This window comes from Rousettus aegyptiacus, unplaced genomic scaffold (genome assembly GCF_014176215.1).
Source record: "Rousettus aegyptiacus isolate mRouAeg1 unplaced genomic scaffold, mRouAeg1.p scaffold_m13_p_3, whole genome shotgun sequence".
NCBI lineage: Eukaryota > Metazoa > Chordata > Mammalia > Chiroptera > Pteropodidae > Rousettus > Rousettus aegyptiacus.
The window spans coordinates 11,769,070-11,793,038 of NW_023416306.1; the positions used below are offsets into that span (position 1 = coordinate 11,769,070).

The 23,969-nt window shown below is 34.5% G+C and overlaps 1 protein-coding gene across 1 annotated transcript in view; it reads left to right on the top strand.

Annotated features, from left to right (window-relative positions):
* Positions 1-23,969, top strand: part of MEGF9 (multiple EGF like domains 9) — a 79,372-nt gene that overhangs the window by 43,145 nt on the left and 12,258 nt on the right. The window contains exon 3 of the mRNA XM_016155954.2: positions 17,069-17,208. Coding sequence (XP_016011440.2) covers positions 17,069-17,208 — 140 coding nt within the window. The remainder of the gene's footprint in view (positions 1-17,068; positions 17,209-23,969) is intronic.

Sequence of the window (23,969 nt, forward strand, 5' to 3'; positions counted from 1 at the left end):
GTTCATTTCAACAGAAAAAAATATTTAGATTATTTTCTTCCATTTTCATGAAAAAACCTACATTTTAGAGTAATAATAATAGCTAAAATTAATCGAACACATGCTAAGCACTATTTTGATCCTTTTGTACAAAGTAATTCATTTAATCCTCATAGCTACCATATCAGGTTGGCATTATCATCGTCGTCGTCGTCGTCGTCGTCGTCGTCGTCGTCGTCGTCATCATCATCATTATTCCCATTTGCAGAGGAAAAAAAAATTCCAAGTTAGGTAATTTGCCTAACTTACAAGTTAATAGCCAGGAAGTAAAATATTGAATCATTTGCAATCTGGGTTTAGAGTATGTATTCCTATCTACTATGCTGTATAGCCTTTCTCAAAATCTCAGATACTGAGCAAAGTGAGTATTGTAAGAAGGTTTGATGCTGTGCTGCAGACTATTTGGTATTTTGTAAGACTTTTTCTTCTGGTTATACTCTGATAATCAGACTCTGAATCCAGTGTGCTGTAGCCCATGCTATATAAATAACTTCTTGATAAGGACCAATCCATTTTTGCTTAGCAGAAATTGAGAACATCATAGGATCAGCCCCTCAATGAATAATTATAGATTACATATTTATTATTTTGCCATCTCTTTTAGTTGAATCTTTTTTGTGTTGAAAAGTGAGGAATAGAATCACAAAAGAGGAGTAAAATCTTTGGAGTGAAAACAATATCACTTTTGTGCTTATCAAGAAACTTATAACCTATGCCAGACTCAAATATATGAAACTACTAATAGCCAATACAAAACAGTTTATAAATGTATGCCAGGTTACTAAGTAGCATATTTTAGAGTAGGAAAAGAACAGAATAAGCTGAAGTAATAAAGAAAGCCTTTCTAGAAAAGGTGGGAACTAATATGTGCCTTCTAAGTTATGTTTTGGGAAGTTAGACGAGAAGAAGACTTTATCAGGAGGAAAAAACCATGCAAATTCAAGTGAATTTTATAAGATTATATAATGAGATGAGAAATCTGATCTCCTAACACCTACTCAAATTCTCTTCTGTTTATCCTCTCTGTTCTGTTTTTAAAAATAAATAAAAGTAGAAAAGTGGACTCAATTCTGTCCTGTTTCTCTCAAACATCTAATGTCCATGGAATGAACAGCTGGCTTTTTAAAAATTCATTTCCCTTTTCTTTATGCCCATATATTTCAGTGGGAGTTGTCCCAGTGAGGGTAGAATTTGGCTCCAGGAGCCAGATGTGGGTTGAGCAATGTCTTTGTGTGCAAACACAAAGTCCTTTATGTACTGACAGATGGCCACCCCCTCACATCACCATTGGTGTTCCAACCTGTTTAATTGGGAAGGAGTTGGTCCACAATATCTTAACTTTTCGTTTTTACTTTTGGAATGCATTTCTGATGTTTTCTTGATTTACATTTGGACATATGCTTAATAAATGAATGGAGAAGTTAGATAGCATTTTATCTCAAACAGCCTGAATTTCTTAATACAACCTGTAAAATATTGTCAGGGCTGACTTTATATGTAGGCAATGATATACAGATTTGAGATTTTTAAAAATGTATTCATAGTAGGTTAGCATACAAGGTGCATGGTAGTATAATATCCTTTCCATACAATCTGTGGTGGTTGTTATATACTGTATTTTGAAATATTTACTACTTTTCATTTTTAATTATGGGACTGTTCCTCAGGACAGAGAGAAAAATTTTGCTCATGAAGTAAACTTATGTTGAAATAAATGTCAAAGAGAAAGATGACAAAATCTCCGAGGCTCGTGTTCACACGGGGCTCTGAAAATCATCTCTTGTGTAATAAATGGGAGTAACAGCTGCTTATGTAAACTCTTATTTATTACTTTGCCTGTAATTTGGAGAGATCAAGGAAAAGTTATTTGATCATTAGGTACAATTAACAATTGAAGAAAGCTTTGTCATTTTATTTACTTGTTTCACTTAATAAAGACATTGCATTTCCCAACTATGTGTTAAAGACATTATCCCTGTGCTCACGGAATTTACTGTCTAGAGGAAAGATAGAAATGCAAACAAAATGTGAATATTCATAAAGGACACAAGCTATTCAGATAGGTCTTAAGAGAGGAAGTTATTTTTATATTGAGATTTTAAGAATGAGTAGAAGTTTGTATGAAAGCATAAGACATCTTCAGTAGATTGCAGGTGGCTGTTCCTTGAAGGCAAGGAACACTTGGTAATGGTGGAGAGGAAGGGTTGAAGGAGAGAGGGGAGTAAGAGATGAAACCTTTGTCTATTTGTTTACTGTTGTATCTCTAACACCTAGCACAGTGCCTGGCATAAAGTAGACTTAATAAATACTTGATGAATCAATAGAATGAATGAATGAAGAATAAATAGAGTCAGGCCATGAAGGAACTGATGTCATGCAAATTAGTTTATCCAGTGAAAAATATTGAGAAAGGAATGACATCAGATTTGCATTTTAGAAAAATTACTCTAGTGGACAGAGAGTGAGCTCTCGCAGAGAGACCAGTGAGAAGACTATTGTAACAATTCAAGCAAGAGAGGTTAAAGGCCTCATCTGAGACATTGATACTTGCATCAGCAATGTTGCTGGAGAGGAGAGAACCAACGTAAGATATATTTGGAAGATAAACTCTACAGGACTAAATATATGTGTATAGTATGTATAGAGTAGGGGAAGACAGATAACTCCCATGTTTCTTTCTGACTTAGGTACATGAGTGAAGAGATATTCCATTAATGGATAAAGAATAAAGGTAAATAGGCAAGTTGGAGGGACATGATGATGTTAGGTTTCAAATATGTTCATTTTGAAGTGACTTTAGGACATACAGTTGCATATACACCGTATGCCAAAGTCAAGAAATCTCTTAACTAGCATTTTCTTACACTATTTTAGAGAAAACAAAACAAAGCCATATAGCTTTAATTTTATTTAAAAAATTTTTATTTTATACCTTAATTATTATTCTTCCAATCATACCAATATCTAGTTTAAATTACCGTTTTTTGGTGTTCTGTATTATTTTTTCCTTGAAGATAAAATTTTAAAAGGCAGTCAGTCATCTGGGTCAAAAGCAGGTAACTCACCTCAGCCTTTGTCTTGTCATGGTTCATTTGCTTCAATAAATGTTTGTATAGTACCAAACGGTTTGTCTTAGAAGATATTTTAATCACATTGTACCAAGTATCTTGTTAAGTTCATAGCAAAACAAATTAGACTAAAATTTTAATGTTAATAAATGGCCAGACAGGGCTTATGCAGAAAAAGGCACTGAGTACATTCAGGTTTAAATATAAATAATGCTATTACACTTTGGAAAGTCTGTATGTTTTTCAGTGCATTTCTATTTTAAACCCCCCATTTAGAACAGGGCATGATCTGTCCTCCTAGTCTCCTAATGATTAACTATATATCAGCTGTAGTCAACTGAATGAAAAAAAATACTCCCGTCCCCCAGCTCTTGGTGACCTTTGTGAAGATTGACATAGCATGTCTCAGCAAACTGATGTCGTTGCTATGAATCGAGCATGTTACTTTCCCTAAACCCTGTTGCAGACTCTTCTACTTGTTTCATTTTATTAAGCCACTTCTAGGCCAGTTCAAAATTTTTAAAAGAAATATTTTGAAATCAAAGTGTTGTTATTGATAATATTAAAACATCATGCTTCTTCTGAGAGGCACTTCCAAATCTGTAATTATGCATATACCAATTTTACAAATAACCAAGTTCATATAAATACAGTATTTGGTATGAAGGTATTTATTTGTTCAACACATTTTGTGCAGGATACTTTAATAGACGCTGTGGGAAATAAAAGATAAATAAGACAATGGGAAGAACCTAGGAGCTTCTGATCTACTAAGGTCATTAAGCAATATATATATTACAAAGTAAAAATTGACCCACATTATAAAACATAAAGATAAAATATTAAGAGGATTAAGAAACTGGGAGATATCACTTATAGCTAGAAAAATTTTCATTGAGGAGATAGCTTTTGACCTCAGTTTTGAAGAAAGGAAAGGGTTTAGACATACGGAAGTGGGAATGGTTATTACAGAGCAGGAAACAGCAAGATTAACGTCTCAGAGATGTGCTTACACAGGATGCAAGGTGGAAGACGAGTGGGGGCAGAGGAGATAAATTTGGCAAGTCTTGCTGGGGTCAGGTCACAGAGGGCTCTAAGGGCCAGACGAATTATTTGGATTTTGTTCATGAAGCGATTCTTAAGCAGAAGAAAGATCAATGTTCTAGCAGTAGTAGAATGGGTGGATGTAAGTAGGGGAAGAGTAGAGACAGACTGAAAACTAGTGAGGGTCAAAATTAGAGTAATAATGAGAATGGAGGGAACATTGAGAGAAAAGAGAATAGTGAAAATGGCGATATTGCCCTGTGATAGCAGTATTCCTGCGCATAATTCTCTAGAAAGCTTATGATTTTTGCATTAATACAGACACACAAATCTAAAGGTAGTTTGTATTTCTAAGTTGAATTTAGGGAATTGCTTGGTCCCAGGGTTCCTTCTCGGGCCTGTACCCTCTCCCTATGCTTGCCATTCTTCTTTTGTTGCAGGCTGCAGGCATTGAATCTGCTTTCCGATGCTTTAGTCATTGCTCCCACCCACTGTATCCCATGGGATTTTTATTCCCCCATAAGCCTTGCTGCTGAGTGTCAAGCAGTGTCCCCATACCCATGTTCCTTCTGTGTTGCTAAAAATAAATCCAAGGGCCCTTTACCTTTTAACAGTTTTAAAAAACTATTCATCTTTTTAGAGACCTGTGGGGTAGCAAATATAATGGATATGGAGAAGTTGAAAGCTTATATAACTGACAAACTTTTCCACAAACAGGGTTCAAATATAGCCATACCTATTTTATTTTTCCAGTTAATTACTCTGACATTCATAGACCTCAGTAGCCTAAATCAGTTGCCTTCTTTTGAGGCAACCCATTCTCTAATAAGATGCAGTAAGAAGGGCCCGTTACCTTTGTGTTATTCTCCAACTTTATAACCTCAGTCTAATTGGGACAAGACGTCAGACTAAAACTGAGGACTCTTTTACAGAATATCTGACCAGTACTCTTTAAACGCTTCAAGGTCATAAAGGACAATGAAAGACTGAGAAATCATCAGATTGGAAGACGCTAAGGGGACAAGTTGAGGAAATGTAAGTTTATACCCTGGATTGGATCCTGGGACAGAAAAAGGACATTAGCAGAAAAATTAGAGAAATCTAATAAAGTCTATAATTTAGTCAATAGTATTTTAACACTGTTAATTTTTAGTTTTGATGAATATACTATGGTTATATGAGAAATAAACATTAGGGGAAGTTGGGTGAATGATATACAACAACCTCTCCGTACTATCTTTACAACTTTTCTTTAAACCTAGTATTATTTTTTAAAAAAAGTTAATAGAATTGTTATTTGAAGAAGTCAGTCAAGGGAATATGGATAATATTAGTCTTATTTAGAGGATGAAGTGTGTCCTGGTGATAATTCTTAGCTTTAGGTCCGGAAGAAGAAGAATTAGGATAAGGAAATAAACTTAAACTGCTGACATGAAGATCTGTCATTTTAGATGGATGTCGTTGTGGTTAGAATATTCAATCAAATTCATAGCCTATTTTAATGTTTTAATATCTTTTTTCTCTAACATTTGAAAAGAACTTCTGAAACTCATTTTCTACTTAGGCTGAAATGGAAGGATGCTTGTCACACAAAGAAGGCTTTGTCTTTCCTTGTGTCCTTGAAAGAAAATTAAATCAGCATGACTTTTTCCATCTCAGATAGTTTTTTTCTTTGAGGGTAGAGAGAAATATGGGACTATTCATTTTATTCTCCTTGGATTTGAGTTATGAACCTCAAAATATCTAAATTTTTCAATCCTAGAGAGAGATTTGGACTTGAAATTTTTCTAGATTTCCTATAAAAAGGTATGTAAGTGCTTCAGCCATGATTATTTTGACAAAGTGTATAGGAATAGTTTTAAAATGGTTAATTTTATTATTATGTTTTTTTATATATTAAATGAATTCTCTGGTATGATATATTCCATGTATTTCAATAATTCGGGGTTTTCAAACTTGCTCCTGTATTTATAAATTTGGTAGACTTCCAGGGAATGTTAATACTTAATTATAAAGTCATTTACAATTAATAGTATTCTTTTCTCCTATACATTTTCTCATTTGATTCTAACGACAACCCTGAGAGGTAGGCAAGGATGATTATTCATCAAATTACAGATGAGAAGTAATAATCCAAAGGTGACATGATGAGCCCAAGCTTGGATATCTATTACATATCAGAATGAGAAGAATTAATTCAAGGTCTTCTGACACCATACCCCATGTTCTTTCTGTTACATTAAACGTCCGTGACTTTCAGTTCTGGGTTAGTATATGTCTCTGTGAACAAGGTCAGAAGTTCTTAACCTAGGGAGTGCAAAAGCATATGAAATGTAATGGCGAGTATGTACATATTTCTGTGGAGGAAGTCTATAGCATACAACAACATTCAATAGATTCTCAGGGAAACCTGAGATACCGTCAAGTTTAAGAAGTTTTATTTATTCTAAATACTATATAGGAAAGACAGACATTCTTCTCACATTGCCAAAAACCGTAATGTGGCTTATATTATCAATAATGGAATCCCTTCTGTCTCTTCTACCAATTTTTAACATGCACACTATGACCATTTCTTTAATTGTTTTATTTTTGCTAGTCTTGAATTAATTTTTAAATTGTCCAGTAAATCAGATATTACAGGTATTTGAAATAAAAGTTTTTGTAGGGAAATCTGTTAGCTTTCTTGACCAAACTGTTCGTTCACTTAAGGAAGCTGCACAATCCAGGAGAGGCAGCAGGAGAAACAAAAGGAAATTAATGTTTAATAAACACTGTTAAAACTCCGTGCTTGATATTTTAAACATATGACCTCTCAGACTCCTCAGAACAACTTTGCTATCTTGTCCTTACAGACTGAGTTACTTAGCAATATAGCATAACTAATAAATGGCAGAGGTTAGATTTAAGCATAGTTCTATCTGACTCCAAGGCTTTCTCCACTGTACCCTGAAATAGAATGGGCAAGATTAATATGGCAGTGTGACTCTCAAGTAAGCACAGGTCTGGATGTGGGTGATCATGATTTATCCACCTAGGGACTGGTCCATGGAAACAAATCCAGACGTCAGTTCTGGGCTACAATGAAAATAAATATTTCATAGAAGAAGGCAACATGAAGTAATAAGAGTATCCATGGAGAATCATTTAAAAGGCAGGAATGAGGACATTTTAAATATCAAACCTGAGTCCTTCTGACTTGCTGAGGCTTAAATAGGCGTTTGCCATGTGGGAGAGCTGAAAGCGAGTATCATGGCCCTAGCCAATGGGGTGAGAAGTGGGAGGCAGGACAACTGGTACCAGGAGCCAGAAATTGAGAAATCGAGAAACTAGGGACAATTGTTGCAGTTCAGCCATTGAGAATATAGGGGAGTAAGGTCAAAGGAACCAGTAGGAAATGGGATTTAACAACAGACAGATAACTGAAGCTGATTGCATTAAATACCCTCTTCTTAGGTCAGAGTCAATACCAAATTAAGGATTCAGAGCTAAGCCCAGAGGTAGAAGTGAGGCAGCTTTACCAGTCAAGGTTAGAAGTGTAAAAAGTAGAGAGTGAAATAAGTTTAGTGATTTTTTTTTTTTTAGTTAATCTAGTGTAGTGGTTCTCCATGTATGGTGCTCAGAGTAATACCATCATAACCTGGTAATTGATTAGAAATGCAGATACTTGGACCCAACACCAGACCTATTGAATCAGAAATTCTAGGCTAGGGCCTAGCAATCAGTGTTATAACAAGCCCTTCAGATGATTGTGATGCATGCTAATATTCGTGGTATTGGTTCAGGGATAGACAAATAAATAGAACAAAAAAGACATATGTCATATTGCCGAGAAGGTACTAAAGCTTAGGGATGAAAGGATGGACTTTTCAATGAATTGTAGAGCTTTGGTTACCTATAAGGAAGAAAATGAGATTGGACCTCTAACTTATATCATATGAGAAAAATAAAGTTCAGGTGGACTGAAGACCTACATATCAAAGGCAAAGCATAAAACTTTTAGGAAGGCATCTGAATGACCTTGAGATGGGGAAGAATTTCTTTTACAATAGTATTAATGTAATAGCAGTACTTAGTTTTTATGTGTCACTGTTCTACATGCTTAACACATATTAACAAAGTTACTCTTCACAACAAACCTCTGAGAGTGATACTATTGTCTTCTCCATTTTACAAAGGAGGAAACTGAGGCAAAAAGGGTATAAATAATTTACTTAGGGTCATATGGCTAGTAAGTCAGAAAGCCAGGATTTGAATCCAGATATGGAGCTCCAGAGTGCATATCTTAACACTGTTAACCTATAATACTTACAAAAAGAGTAGAATACAAGACACAAACTGAGAGGAGGTAAGTATAACACATTAAACTGACAAAGGATTGCTTTTCCAGGAATATATAAAGAATGTGTACAAATCAATGTCAAAAATAATTGGGTAGATGCTTTATAAAAGAGGAAGCTCAGATGGCCAATAAACATGAAAACATGTTCCATCTCATTATAATCAGGGGAATGGAATTTAAAACCACAATCTGGTACCACTTCAAGCTGTTAGATTGGCAGAAATTTTAAAAGCTGATGATAACAAGTGTTGGTGAGGATACAGAGCAACGAGATCATTATTCCGTTGGTTATGGAGGTATAAATTGGTACCAACACTTTGAAAAACAGGCATTGCCTAGTAGAGTTGATCATGTACCAACTCTGTTATCTAGCAGTTCCATTCCTTGGTATACATACCCTAGAGAAAAGCATACTCATGTATACCAGAAGACACATGAAGTTCCACAGAAGCGTTATCTATAATTCAAAAGGAAAACAACTCAAATGTTTAGAAGAATGAATAAGTAAATAGGGTGATATTCATGCAATGAAATATAATATAGCTGTGAAAAATGAATGAACTAGAAGAAAACAATGGATTTTAATATAATTTTAAGAGTAGATAAAACTATATGATATATTACTTAATCATATATTCAGAGAGGTTAAATTCTTAAAGAGCTAAAGAATGATTAAAACTTAGTCACTTCTGGTGCAAGAGAAGGGGATGCAGTTGGGGAGCTCCACACAAGGGGCTTCAAATGTCTTTGCTAGTGGGTATTGAATTGTTGAGTTTATTGTTTAAATTGCATTGTTTTTAAATTTGTCTACTTCTGGATGAATGATATATTTCACAGTTTTAAAATGAAGATTATTAAAGTTTTACAAGGTTATATCAATAAAGCTGTTGGGGGGGAAAGCTTTGCAAAGAAACTGGCTGGAATATGGGGCATTTGCAAACAGTGCTAGATATATGTAGAAAACTAGAGCTCCCAGATCTTAGAATTGTATTAACGTAGATCAGAAGCACTGTCTCATTTCTTTAACAATTATTTTAAAATCCCATTCATCAGAGGAAATATTTAAATGACTATTGAGCCAGGAGAAGAGTAACATGAAAAAGCCTCTTCTAGGAGTATTGCAAGTTTATTAAGATGAGCACATTAAATCCTCTGGCTTGCTTTCATTAAGTACATAGAGGTAATCTATAATATAGAAGAAAGAGAGAAAACAACATTGTATTAGTAGGTAGAAGATCTAGGTTCTAATTCTGATTTTCCTCTTGGCTGTGTGACCTTAAAAACTGAGTCAGCTTACATTCCTGAAGCTCTACCAACTGGGCATGTTGAGAGTATTAATATTTTACCACATATGGAGCTACTAATATTTGGAAGACACTTAACTATGTGATTTTAGCTAATTTTCACAATCTTTTGATACAGAGATTATTCTTATTTTTCAGATAAATTTAACTTGCCCACTAATATCAAACAGCTACAAAGTTGCAAAGCTGAGACTAATGAATGCCCTAGAATTATAGTAAGGACTAAATTAAGTAACGTATAGTAAATATTATGCTATGTACTTCATTTATAAGCCCAAAGTAAGAACTCAGTAAATGTTAATATTGCTTCCTGACCATTCTACCCACCATAGGGCTCAGAATTCAAAGGCGTAGGACTTGGGTATGAAGGACTTGGTCCTTGGCACTGTCAATCAATATCAACATTTTGAGTTAAACAGATTTTTGTTTGCTTGTCTGGAAACTAAGCCACTTATACTGTCATCTCTGTGAGAAAATGAGCTCTAAAATCTAGGTACTACAAGTTAATTTTTGGAACACAGCATGCACACAAATCAAATATTAATAATTACTCATCATTAAATAAGCCTTTTACAATGGTTACAAAAGAATACAAATGTTAACATATTTGGGAAGCAACTTTTTAAAAAGCGAATACTGAGACCTGTACTTTTTCTTTTTTCAAAATGAACTTTTGAAATGCAGAAATCGCTAATCAAATAATGGAGTAGTTATATGGATTTGAGAATTCTAGGACTTTATTTTGTCCATTAAAAAAATAAGTGAAGGAAGTAGAAATGACTTTCCTTGTCGAATTAACTGACTTAGCCTTCCCAAGTTGTGGCTCTGGAAATATGACATTTTTATTTTTTATTTTTTTGCCATTAAATTTTACTTCTGACTTCTCAAATAAACTTTTAAATCTGACTTTGGTAAGATCAGCTATCAAAAGATATTTTTGCACTTAGGCAGTACTCTTTTTGAGTATTAAGAATTTTTGTCTGAATATGCATTTCCTCTAAACATATTTTAGACTATTTTCCCTCAGAAATACAAGGAATTTTTAGTATAATAGCCCAATGTTCTCAACAATAAAGCTATCTATTTTTTTTCCTCCAGAAAAGGAGTTTTACTCATTGCATAATGGCCTTTTCCATGATTGTAGAAAGACAGAGGAACACTAAATACAGATAGTCTTTTCCAAAATGTTTAATTATTGAATTTCTTTCATAACAAAAGATGAGACACTATTTTTTCATTGCCTTTATTAAACCATGACCCAAATATGAAATTAAGAATTGTTAATAACTTTTCATTTTCCCATGTAAAAGCTTTTTCTGGTTGACATAATTTTTTCTAGCTGTCTTTTAATATTACCTTTAAATTATTGAGAGAGCTTATAATCAGCAATTTTCTGTTAATTTCAGACTATTTTAACTAGTAGTTAATTAAATTGTTTTTAGTTATTAAAAATGAGGAAGAAAAAGAAAATCGATACATTTAGTTATCCATTTTTTTCTGTTTTTTGTTCTTTCCATGTCAGACTGACAACATGTAAACTGAGGAAGGAAGAAAGCAAGGCTTCTGAATAAATTGATTTCCCCTAATTAGAAATATATCTTTGGTTATTCTGTGACTGCTTGAGTTAAAATTGACAACATGATATCAGAAGGTATGCCGTACTCACAATTTATAGCTTGTAAATCTTAGGAAGAAAATCAACAATTTTTTGATAGCACAAAACATGGCAAGACATATGACAATTTAGGAAAAAGTTAAATCAATTAGCCAGTTGGTACAAAGCACATCAGATCTTGTTGGCTTTAGTTCCACCTGATGTAGGATTTTGCTGATCTTTTCTCTTGTCAGTTTTTAAATTTTCTTCCTCAAAACCTTTTCTACCGTGCGCTTTCTTTTCCTAGCCACATTTTTGCTCCAAACTAGTAATTGCAGCATAAATTCTTGCCATTTCTCTAGGATTTTAGCAGAATTTAAAAAGTTAACTTATTTTTATCTGTCTTTGCCTGCTAGAGATTCTAACCTATTCTCCTTACAATTCTCAGAAAAAAAATTCAAGATATAGGATCATTGTCATTATCTGCATATGTCTTTCATTTTCGAGTACTAATCATGTGCCAGACACTGTGCTAAGTACACTTCCTATGCAATCTTTAATTCTACAATAACCCTCCAAAGTTTGGTATAATCATCTTCATTTTATAAATGAGGATACTGAGCTTAAGACAGAACGAGTTCTTGGGCCCAGCTAGCTGCCAGCAGAGCTGGAATTTGAACCAAGCTCTCTCTATCTTCTCAGGCTACGAATTTTCCATGGACCCCGATACCTCCCTTCCTGTGTTCCACCCTTCCCACCCTGGTCAGTGTGATTATAAAATAATGGAAATTCTGAAGATTCTCCACCCACTCATCCTAAACAAAACAGAACCTTTAAAAAGACATTTTGGTTAGTACTTGTATGACACCCTATCTTAAGATGACACACCATTGCATTTCCTTTTAAAAAATTAATAGCTTCATGTCAGATAATATCTGTTTACATTTTAAGAAATTTTAAGTTTTCAAACCTTGTAATAGTTGCTCACACCTATGAGTGTGATAAATTCTCTAAGCACTGGCACCATAAGAAAATCTGAGAATTCTATTTGGGATAATTTAAGAAAAGTGTAGTATATGCTTAGTTTTATTTAGTGCAGCATATTTCTACAATGCTTGTGCTTCCTTTATAATTCTATATTCTTTTTTTCTGATATAATTCTCCATACTACATTAGCACTTTGCTAGCAACTAACCCATATCTATAAAGAGTGACATTAGACGAGCAATTTTATCTTATATTCTTTGTTAGTTAATTTCAATAGTATAGGTTTCTGACTGCCATTCGAAATCCGGTTAGTTCTTTGCCCTTATTCTCCAGATATGAAGATGTGAGTCTTCAGTTCTTTCATGGATAAGTGTAAGTGGTTTGTTAACAGACCTCTTTTTTTCTTCATTGCATTTATATCATTGACCTTTGCTTCAAAAAGCATTCAACAGTTTTTAACAGAGGGAGACCATGAAAGGGGGTGTTGTAAAGGCTTTATTCTATAAAAGAAGTCACACAGGGAAAGCTTTATATTTGCTGAGTGATTTAATTCTTATACATGCAGGAATTGGCCATGGGCCATGAGTAACATGGTGGAAAAACACTGCTAGTGCAGTCTCGCAATTAAACTTCTCCACTCCCTTCTATGTATCTTTTTAAAAAAGAAAAAAGCATGTTTTTTTTCCCCCGTTGTTTCAAAATCTATCCAGGAAAAGTGAAGCATGGTGTCTAGACTAGTCAGCCACTTTTGCAAGATTCATGAAGCCATTCGTGGATTATTTTTGTTAATCAGCTACTAAGGAGTGTATTCTTCAGGGAGGAAGATGCCTGCTTCAAACAGCCTGCTGGGTGCCCAGAGCAGGATTATGAAGGGAAAGTCTACTTACAGGAATAGCAACTACTTTGGGGACACTGGCTGTATATGTTATTAATATATTATTAATGATTAATAACAATTAACATAATTTTAATATAATTATCAAATATCAAATATTTTAAGATAATACTTCTTTCTTGTAGGTGGTGGGTTGGGAAACACCACCACTAAAAATAACTTTATTTTTCTGTATGCTGAATAATATGTGTAGAGAAATGGACAAGGATATTTTGATTAACATTTTAAAAGCTTTGGGAATTGGCTGATGAAGTGTTGTTAGTCATTCTCTGAAAGTTACATTATTATATCCTTTATAATTTTTGACAGTAGAGCAAGACTTAAATTGACTGGTTCCTTGTTGTTGAGTCATCACATATTCCTGAACTTCATACATGATGAATACAGATTTACTTTTCCAGATCCTTAACTTAAATACTGTGGGATATTCTTATACATATATACAGTGTAAGACTGTATATATGTGTGTACATGGATTTTTTTCTTTTGTAATTTTTTGCAAAGTTACTTAGAAATGGTAGGTAATGTAAATTTCCATTGCATTAAAAAAAACAGTGGTCATCTATATCATGATCAGTACAAAGTTTAAGCTTTAACTAAGTATTAAAATATTTGAGCTTGTATCTTTGAGAACCTTGGACTTGCTAAGCCGAAGTTTCTCTTCAAGCAGAAAATGCTCTTAGCTTTTGTTAAGGAAGATCTGAAATTTACAAGCAGTGAGAAAAGAGATAGGGTTTATTCTGGGCCAGGCAGAACAGCTTACTGGGATAAGAATCCAAATAAATAGTGAACTGTGTGGTGGTTGGAATCTATAGAATGAAGCTCAGTTACCCAAGTGTATATCAAGTCACTTGGCAGGCAAATTTCTTGTACAATTTAGAGTCAAACTCAGGGAAGGGTAGGTAGGTATCAAGGTATAGTGGGAAAAAAACTGGCATTATATAAATAATTACAAGGTTTGAACAATAACTTTAACCTTTCTGAATTTCCTTGATCATAAGATGAGGATTGTGAATTTTACCTGGTAGAGTTATTTTTAGGATTAGAGAGAATATATATTTATTGACATAGGCCCTCAATAATGATGGCTCATTGTTTTTGTCAGCAGCACGTCATTCCCTTTACATTTTTCTGTACATTTTTTTGTTAGACAAGAAATTGCATAACCCAATACACTAGGCAGCTTTAAGATAGAAATACAGATTTTGATGGGTGACTTCTCAGGATACTGGCCTTCTTTGCCATCTGGACTAGTTTCGTTTGAGGAAAGCCCTGAAAAATGTTGTATGTAGGACTGTTATTCTACTTTTCTACTCCTTTTTGGTATACCCTGAATATTGTAGAGAATCATGGTAAGTGGGATAGAGAAGTAAACTTCAATTCCAGCTCCTCAAAATAGGATTTTTAGGGACAGAAGAGAAAAGCTTTATTATTTTCCCTAGGGGATGCTGATAAACAGAGAGGCACATCTCAAATAATCAAAAAAGAAATAATAATAATCCTTAAGTTTCCATACTACAAGTAGAATACACATGGTTTAAAATTGCTTACTGCAAAGGTGAAAGCAAAGTTCCGATAACTCTCAAATTTAGAACTTCTGTTTTCACTATAGAAATAGCAATATGGGAAGTAGCAAAGGATTGCTTTACCTGATATGTGTAAGAGCTGTGTAAGTATTAACAATTTGAGCTTGGGCTCCTGATCTAAAATTAACAATACCATAAGAGCTCATTATTAGGAACTGAATCTCTTTAAAAAATTATATTGAAAAGCAATTCTACCTTGGATTGTCTCCCATCCAATGTGACTGGTGCCAAAATCTACTCAAAGTCTAAAATTTTAAGTTTCAGAATGAGCATATTAAAGAAGTGTCACACTGTTGGAAGAAAGGGAAAGAATTTTAGCTGTTCTGAGAACCATGGTAATTAGTCTGCCTCTTAATGGTTCTTTCTCCTTCCCAGTGCTTAACTCTAAAACTTAGTTTGTGTATTTATTGAACATTTATTTATCAAGCATATATTAAATGCCTGCAACAAACCAGTTACTATACTAGACTCTGAGGGCATTAAGATGGCTAAGATATGGTCCCTGGACTCAGCAAACTTACCAAGTAGGATATAAGAAGATGTGATACATACATACAATGGAATATTAACTTGACCATAAAAAAGAGTGAAATCCAGCCATTTGTGACAAAGTGGATGGACCTAGATGGTATTATGCTAAGTGAAATAAGTCAGAGAAAGTCAAATGCCATATGATTTCACTTATATGTGGAATCAAAGAAAACAAAATAAATGAATAAACAAAACAGAAACAAACTCATAGATACAGAGAACAAATTGATGGTTGTCAGAGGAGAGTGGGGGTTAGAGGGCTGGGTGAAAAAAGGTGAAGGGGTTCAGAAGTACAAATTGGCAGATATAAAATAGTCATGGAGATATAAAGTACACCATAGGGAATATAGTCAATAATATTGTAATAACTATGTATGGTACTAGACTTATTGGGTGATCACTTTGTAAGTTATCTAAATGTCTAATCACTGTGATCTATACCTGAAACTAATATAATATTGTGTTTCAACTGTAATGGAAAAAAGTGAAAAAAGTAGTATAATATCTGTAGGCTTATGCTAGGTCTTGAAGATAATAATAATAATAATAAATCATGATATAATCTTTGCTTCAGGTCTTTAATAACTTTAAATAGAGAAATGAGAATTACATTTATGAAAGACTATAGAACAGACCATAATTAAGATTAAAATGCAAGGTAGAGAGAAAAGGCCTCTGCAGACCAGTCAGAGAAAAGTTTCATGGAAAAAGATGAGCCTGAAAGCAGGAAAGTTTTTGAGAGGTGAAGAGGAGGAAAGACACTCTAATAGGAATGATTGTAGAGAAAATAACAATACAAACAGATATTTTGAAATAAAATTTTACAGAAATTGATGACATATTGGGTTTGGTTTGAGTGAGTGAGTGTAAGAGCATGGGGTAGAGAGAGGGGACTTAAAAATTACAACAGAGGTTTAAGTTTCACTGATTGGAAGAGGTGATATTGATGAAAGAGACATCTAAGAAGAGAAAGTGCGTTTATGGAAAGAGATGAGATACTAAATAAGATATTTTTCTTCCTTAAAATTTTAGTCTTTTGGGTTGACGTCTAGAATTTTTATATAAATTTAATCCAGAAAGCAACAAAGTTGCCCATTATAGTCATTTTACATAATTGTGAACTCCACTTTAATTACCAGAAACATTTTAATACAGCCTATACTTAAAGTAGAAAGTTATATCAAGTTTCTAACATCTAAATGGACATTAGCTGACAAATTCCTTGAGATCCTAATCTTAATATTCTTCATCTAAAAACTAGGTTGAGTGAAGGCTAGGTGTTTTTCCTTCTCCAGACTGGGCAGTGTGAATGCTGACGGAGCCGTGGAATGATTCAGGAATGAGGTGTAGCATTGGTACTGGTTCTAGCCCCAGCGCTTATTTATAAACAGAGAGGTCTAAGCACCAGAACTTACATGCTCCGTGGATCTTTTATCATTTATTTTAAACTACCCAAGTGCAGAGGATTAAATAGTCACAAATTATTAGTGTTAGTACTGTTAATTGCATTTATATAGTCATGAAACTTCAAGTTCCAATTCAAAATAAAAGTCAATACCTCTAGTAACTAGACTCTAATTGAAACAATTCTACATTAAGATCAACTTATGATGGGATTCTAGGCAACAAAATTTTCAGCTAACTTACTTTTGTTTATTGTCTTTACTTTTATTTGCAGTTCTGGGAAATGCCAGTGTAAAGTGGGGGTTACTGGCTCTACATGTGATCAATGCCAAGATGGATATTATCACTTCAGCAAGAGCGGCTGCTTGCCCTGCCAATGCAATAACCGGTCTGCCAGTTGTGATGCCCTCACAGGTACACACTCTCCTTGCTTTTCATGTAATTAGTCTACTGTTCTTTTCATGTTGAGGTCCTTCATCTATAGGTTGATTCTTTCCAAAGAGTTTGTAAGGGTCTTTCTCCTCTAAGTCAGATGTAATAGGTCATAGCAAGGCAAACTCCTGCAATAACAACTTGAAAAAAAATATGTTTCAAAATCATATTGGTTGGAGAGCTATGGAAGCAAGGAGGATGATATGAACTAAAATTTCAGAAAGGGTAGAACGTTTCCTAAGTGAGTTGATGATCACAGCCATTTCTTTTCCAGGGAACATTTGCTGATTCTGGGCACAGGCTAAAGAGCAAGCTTGGCCCAAGCAAAGGAATTCTTCTTGGGGAAAGGGTTGCAAGAAGAGCTTTTGGCAGTCATTAGGGGCTTGCGTGATAGATTGGAAACTAGAGGAGCCCTAAACACGAGGCCTGCAGGGACATGAAGGGAAATGACTGTGCAGAAGATGGAAGGCTGCCCCAAAGGTAGAAAGAAATCCCCTGGCCTTGTGGTACTAGGAGACAAAATCTCTTTGGAGAGGGCCTGGGATAACATACAGCCATCTCTTTCTCAAGATGTTGCCTAATTTTGAAGGTGCGTGGAGTGGGACCTATGCTCAAATCACTGAAGGGAAATGCTGCATCTTTTAGTCTTTCAGGGCCAAGGAGACCCAGGCCTGTTAGGCTCTCAGTCAAAAGCCTTCAAGAGCCATGCTCAAGAATATGATGAACCACAGGTGCATTGACTCATACTAAAATTGCAGTCCATCCTCAACCCATCTCAATTTCTGACTGGATCGAAGTGATCCTCTTATTATATTTACCTAACACAGAAAAGAGGAGTCAGCTGTGGTTCCTTCATGCACTGTGTCGGGCATACAATCAAAAGTGGTAGACAATGCTGAGGTAGGAAAATAACACCAACAGTAAAGAGAAAAACCGCTGAAGCAGACACAGGTGGTCCAGATGTTAGAGTTAGCATATGACTTTAAAATAACTAAAATATTTTATGAAAATAGAGGAAAAACCAGACCAAATAAGTGAAACGAGGCAACATTTCAAGAGAATTGGCACCTATAAAAAAATCAAAAGGACAATCTGGAACAGAAAAATACAACATCTGAAATTAATAACTCATTGCATGGGTTTAACAGCAGACTGTACATAGTGAAGACAAGGTTAGTAGATTCAAATATAGCTCAATTAAAATATCCAAACTAAAGCACAGAGGAAAAAATGCAATGGAAAGAACAGAGCAGGAAAAACATGTGGGATACAGCCAGTAGTCTAACATAAATGTAATTGGAGGCTCACAAAGGAAGGAGGGAGATATTGAGGCAGAAGCAGTATCTGAAGAGATAATGGCCAAGAATTTTCCAAATTAGCAAAACACATCAGCCCACAGATTCAAAAAGCTCAGCAAACCCTAGACAGTATAAAAAACAAGCTACCCATATCTAGGCAAACTTAGCCAAACTATAAAAACTAAAAATAATTAAATTTTCTGGTCTTTGGTTTTCCTAAATGTAAGGAAATCATTGTTTTCCCAATAAAAAAAAAAATCAGTCTACAAATACAAGTGTACTTATGAGAACAAAGTAGCAAAATATTTGAAGTTACGAAAGTGCCCTGGAAAAATCTGTGTTGCAAGCTTATTTTTCATTCTAACCCTCTACTCTATGGCAAAACAAATTCGTTTGGAAGAAATCGTGTGTGTGTGTGTGTGTGTGTGTGTTTCCCCCTTATTATGTGATCTGGTCCCTGCCTACTTGCCAGTTTTATCTTGTGCTGTTCTTTCTCTTTACTGTCTGTGACCCAGCCACACTGGCTTCTATTCTTAAAACAAGTTATGTTCCCTTGTCCCAAGGTTCTCATACGTGATCTTTCCTTTGCCTTTTTGATATCTCCACCCCTTCCCTGTTATTTTAATAAATCATATCCTTCCTTTAGTTAAAGGTTATTTCATAAGAAAGTTGCTGATGCTCCAGGATAAATGACAATTCCCACTTATGCACTCTCATACACACATATTTTTTTCATAGCACTTATCACAATTTGTAATTGTATATTTGAGTCACAGATGGCGTATTCACTACATTGTAAGTTCCATATTAGTTTTGTTCACCACTGTACACTGTACATAATCTCTGGCACAGAATTTGGCACATAGTAAGTACTCAGTGAATTGTTATTGAATAAATGAACAAATGAATGGAAATAAAGAGGAAAGATAACTTTCAATCCTGGTTAATGGCAGAAATGCTTCATCTTAATGAGTTGATTTAAATCACTCCCTAGACCTTATGGTACCAGGAAGCAGCCTACATCGCTGGTCCTTACTTCTCACTTTGCTTGCATCGACATTAAGTAAATCCCAACCTGTCAAAGCTCTGGAGATAATTTGAGGCAAAATAAATTCTTTTCATGGTTATGATTTGTAAAAGTTGCTAGTAATAAGAAAAAATAAATGGTTCCCCTAATTCAAAATATAATAAAAGTAGTATATCCAACATGAAGGACCGCCAAGACTTGATTTAAAGCTGCTAGCTTAATGTAAATCAGTCTTTTATCTCAAATGAGATTTTTTTTTTTTCTAACAGTGCTGTGGTTGCCCTCTGGTGGCCACTGACCATGTTTTCATAGTCCTTATTTCTATTCCCCCCACGCCCCCGCCCCAAGTCTTTTTCTATATTGTGTATTTTAGACTGATGTAGATTTTTAAAAGTAACCTTTTGTGGCAAGATAGATTGGGGAAAATATTTTGGAAATCAATTAGGCAAGTATATCAGAAGTCTTAAAAATACTTCCTTGATCCAGTAATTCTGTTTCCAGGAATATATCCTGAGGAAATAATTCTAAATTCATAAAAAGCTTTATGTTCAAAGATGTTCACCAAAGTGGTAGTTATAATTCTAAAAAAAATTGACTACACTATTTATAACAGCAGGGAATGAAGCGAATTATAGTCAATAATAACTGTGTGGTGTTAGATGGGTACTAGACTTATTGGGGTGATCACTTTGTAAGATATATAAATGTCTAACCACTATGTTGTGCACCTGAAACTAACTCCCTGTGCTGTACTTTATACCACATAACCGTTTTAATAACTGGTAATTTGTACATCTTCATCCCTTCCTCTTTTTCACCCAGCCCTGTAACCCCTCCCATCTGGCAACCGTCAAAATGTTCTCTGTATCTATGAATTTGTTTCTGTTTTGTTTGTTCATTTATTTTGTTTTTTAGATTCACATATAAGTGAAATTGTATTATATTTGTCTTTGATTCAAAATCTTAATGAAAAATTTCTTAGGCTAATTTTTTTTCTTTCCTGTATTTTTAAAATTTTATTTATTGAACACGTATTTCCCTTAAAATGGAGGTAGGAGGACTGTTATTTTTTAAACTAGCACTTCGTGTTCATGTAGTATCCTTCTTCCAAAGAACTCAGAATCTTGCGGTATTCACGGTGTCCCAGGGTGAGTAATGGCCTTAGCAGCTTGACTGAGTTGACCACCCCTTTCCTCCGCCATGACTTTCTCTCTGGAGGATATCACTTTTTTCTGTCCCTCTAGCTCTGCTAGATCTTCCTCTGGTCAGCTGTAAGCACTGGAGCGCCTCCGAGTTCAGTCCTGGACATGCTTGTCTTCTCCATTTCTACGCTCCATAAATTATCTCATTCGGTCCCCTGATTTAATTTAAAAGCCATCTACATATGTGCTGATTATCAGATTTGTATTTCTTCCTTGATCTTCACACTCAAAAATCTAACAGTGCACTTGACATGTCACTTGAATGCTTTAATTGGCATCATAATTCTAACACATCCAAAACAACTTTTTGCCCTGAAGCCAAGACTGCTTTACTCCTAGTGTTCTTTATTTTGGTGACTGGCACCATTCACCCAGTTGCTCAGTCCCAAAGCCTACGAGTTATATTTGATTCCTTTCTTTTCCTACTGCAAATATCCAATCTATTAGCAAGTTCTACCAGCCTGACATTCAACATAGCACCCTGATTCTGACCACCGTTCATGACCTTTATTGCTATCATTCTTGCCCAAGCCACTGTCTTCTCTCTGAACTACTCTGACACTCTCTCATCCATTTTCTCTCCCTTTTCTTTTTGGCTCTCATCCCCTAACCCCCACCCCATCACAATCCAGTCTCCGCATAACAACCAGGGTGACCTTTTTAAAATATAAAAGCAGATCGTTTCATTCCCATGCTTAAACCCTTCAATGGCTTCCCATCCCTCTTGGAATAAAATTTGAACTTCTTTTCTGGCCTGTACGACTTTACATTTTCTGGCCTCTGCCTTTCTCTCTGACCTTGTCTCCTGTTACTCTCTCCCTTGTTCACATGGGTTTGTCCTTCTTTCTATTTGACAGGTTAAAGTTTGTCTTCTGTCCTATAGAGAGGATCAGGCATTTCTTCCTACAACACACAGTACCTTGCTGTATTTCTGACAGGTTTACATGTAAACTGTGATGTGGAAACATAAAGAAAGAAACGGCTTTTTACAGGTGGCAATTTATGTTTTCAAAGCTTCATCACTGAATTTGGTTTAAAAGGAACCCTACATTCTTCTCTTTGACCACTTATTTTCTTGGTTACTGCCACCAGATTTCTTGATGCTTAGCCAAGGAGCATGAGATCATCCTCAGGAAACATTCATTCCTTCCCTTTGGGGATGACGGCGGGGGGGTGGATGGCGGGTGGGATGGGTGGGTGATCCTTTCCTTTGGCCATAGTTCAGCAAAGAGAATGTGAATTTTAAGACAGTATTATTATATTTGGATGGTTCCAGGCAGAACATAATGAACAAAGTTAAATTTCAGCTAATTTTTAAATATCATGAAAGAAGGATCCTCAAATTTTCAATTTTAAAGGGAACTTAGGTCTCATTTAGTTCAGCTTTCTAAATTTATAGATGAGGAAACTGAAGCATAAAGAGAAATATGTGGAATAGTCTTTCACCCTTTGAAATATTTACGTCACAGTAAGTCATTAGCCAAGGAATTATTATCCTATTTAAAAGATTAAAAAAGTGAGACTCAGAGAAGCTGTTTGCTGAAGGTCACATAGCTGGTAAAAGGTTTAGCTGGGAATGAAACTTAGTCCAGACATGAATCACTATACCATTTTTCTTATGTTGTGTTGCGTCACACAGAGGAGTTATAAGCCGTTAGAAAAGTAAATTCACATTATTAGTTCTTACAGTATATGGATTTTAAAGGCGGTGATCTTTACTTTTATTATAAAAATATTTTACAATATGCATGATATATTTTCCAATGTATTAGTTTTGTAATTAGGAAAAAAATCAAGACAATAAAAGTGAAAATGATACATGTATACCAGAGACAATTTGAAAATTAGAGGGCAAAAAGAACAGTGAAAAGACTGTTGCTCCTCACAACTATTGTTAGCATCCTGATGAATTTATGTCTGGTCTGTCCTTAGTACATTAATTTTCTTTCTCTATAGCTATGTTTCAGGTGCATGGTATTTTTAAAGCAATGTAGAGTGATCAGCTTTTAAGAGCAGATAAGTCTTATCGTTATAATTGTTTTCATCTTTACTTTTGAGATAACATATTTACCATGCAAGGGTATTTTTTTTCTTATTGACTTCTCATTGTAGAATATGTCTTGAAATATATAAAAATAAGAAATCTTTCTGGAAGAAACTTTAAATATTCTAATATAAATGGTTTAAGAGAGTGAAATTATATTTTGATAAGCACAAAGACAGAGGTTTGGAGTCTTATTTAGAATAGTAAAAAGTCCCCAGATAATAAGCATGTAGGCCCAGTAGCACTGTAGGAGCAAAGTATTAAAAGTATATATTTACCATTTTTTAATAAGAGTAGCAACATGACCTTTTTTTTTTTGCCATATTGCAAATGGCATGTTATTTGACTACATCTTGCCCCAAATGTCCATATTCTGTTACAGAACTGTCAAATTTTTTAAGGTATTTTTATACTAAAGTTTAAGACTTTATCTGAACTTTTTCTTAAAAATTATTTTCATTGGACATTTTTAATAGGAAGAGAGCAGGTAAGCAAATTTATGCATGATGTAGGTTTTGACTTTTCCAACCTGCAGAATACTTTGACATTTGAGATTATTTTATTTTTAGAGTCAAAATTTGGAGTGTGCTAGTGTTTTTCAACAATTTGTATTGTCACAAAAATACATATCCAAAGTGGGATAAAAATATAAGAGTTTCTGGAAAGAAATGAGTACTTTAAGTATTTATCTCTGTATGCTAAATTTATCACTATTTGTTATACATGTGATAAATATCATTAACATGATCAGGCCTAAATAATTATGATTTTTTAAGTAATAATATTTACATGCAAGTTTGATTTAATTCGAAATTAAGTGTTCAGATAATAAACTTTTGAGGATGTCTTTCCCAACAAGTTCATGAAGTTTTAGGGAATTCTGCTTTAACTACTTAACTAAAATTGATTGGAAAAATTGAAGAAATGGATAAATTCCTAGAAACATACAACCTTGCAAGACTGGATTATGAAGAAATAGAAAACCTGAATAGACAGATTACAAGTAATGAAATTGAATCAAAAATTAAAAACTCCCAAAAAACAAAACTCTGAGACCAGACAGCTTTAAAGGTGAATTCTACCAAACATTTAAAGAAGAGTTAAAAACTACCTTTCCTTTACAAATTATTACAAAAAATCGAAGAAGAAAGAACACTTCCAAACTCCAGCAT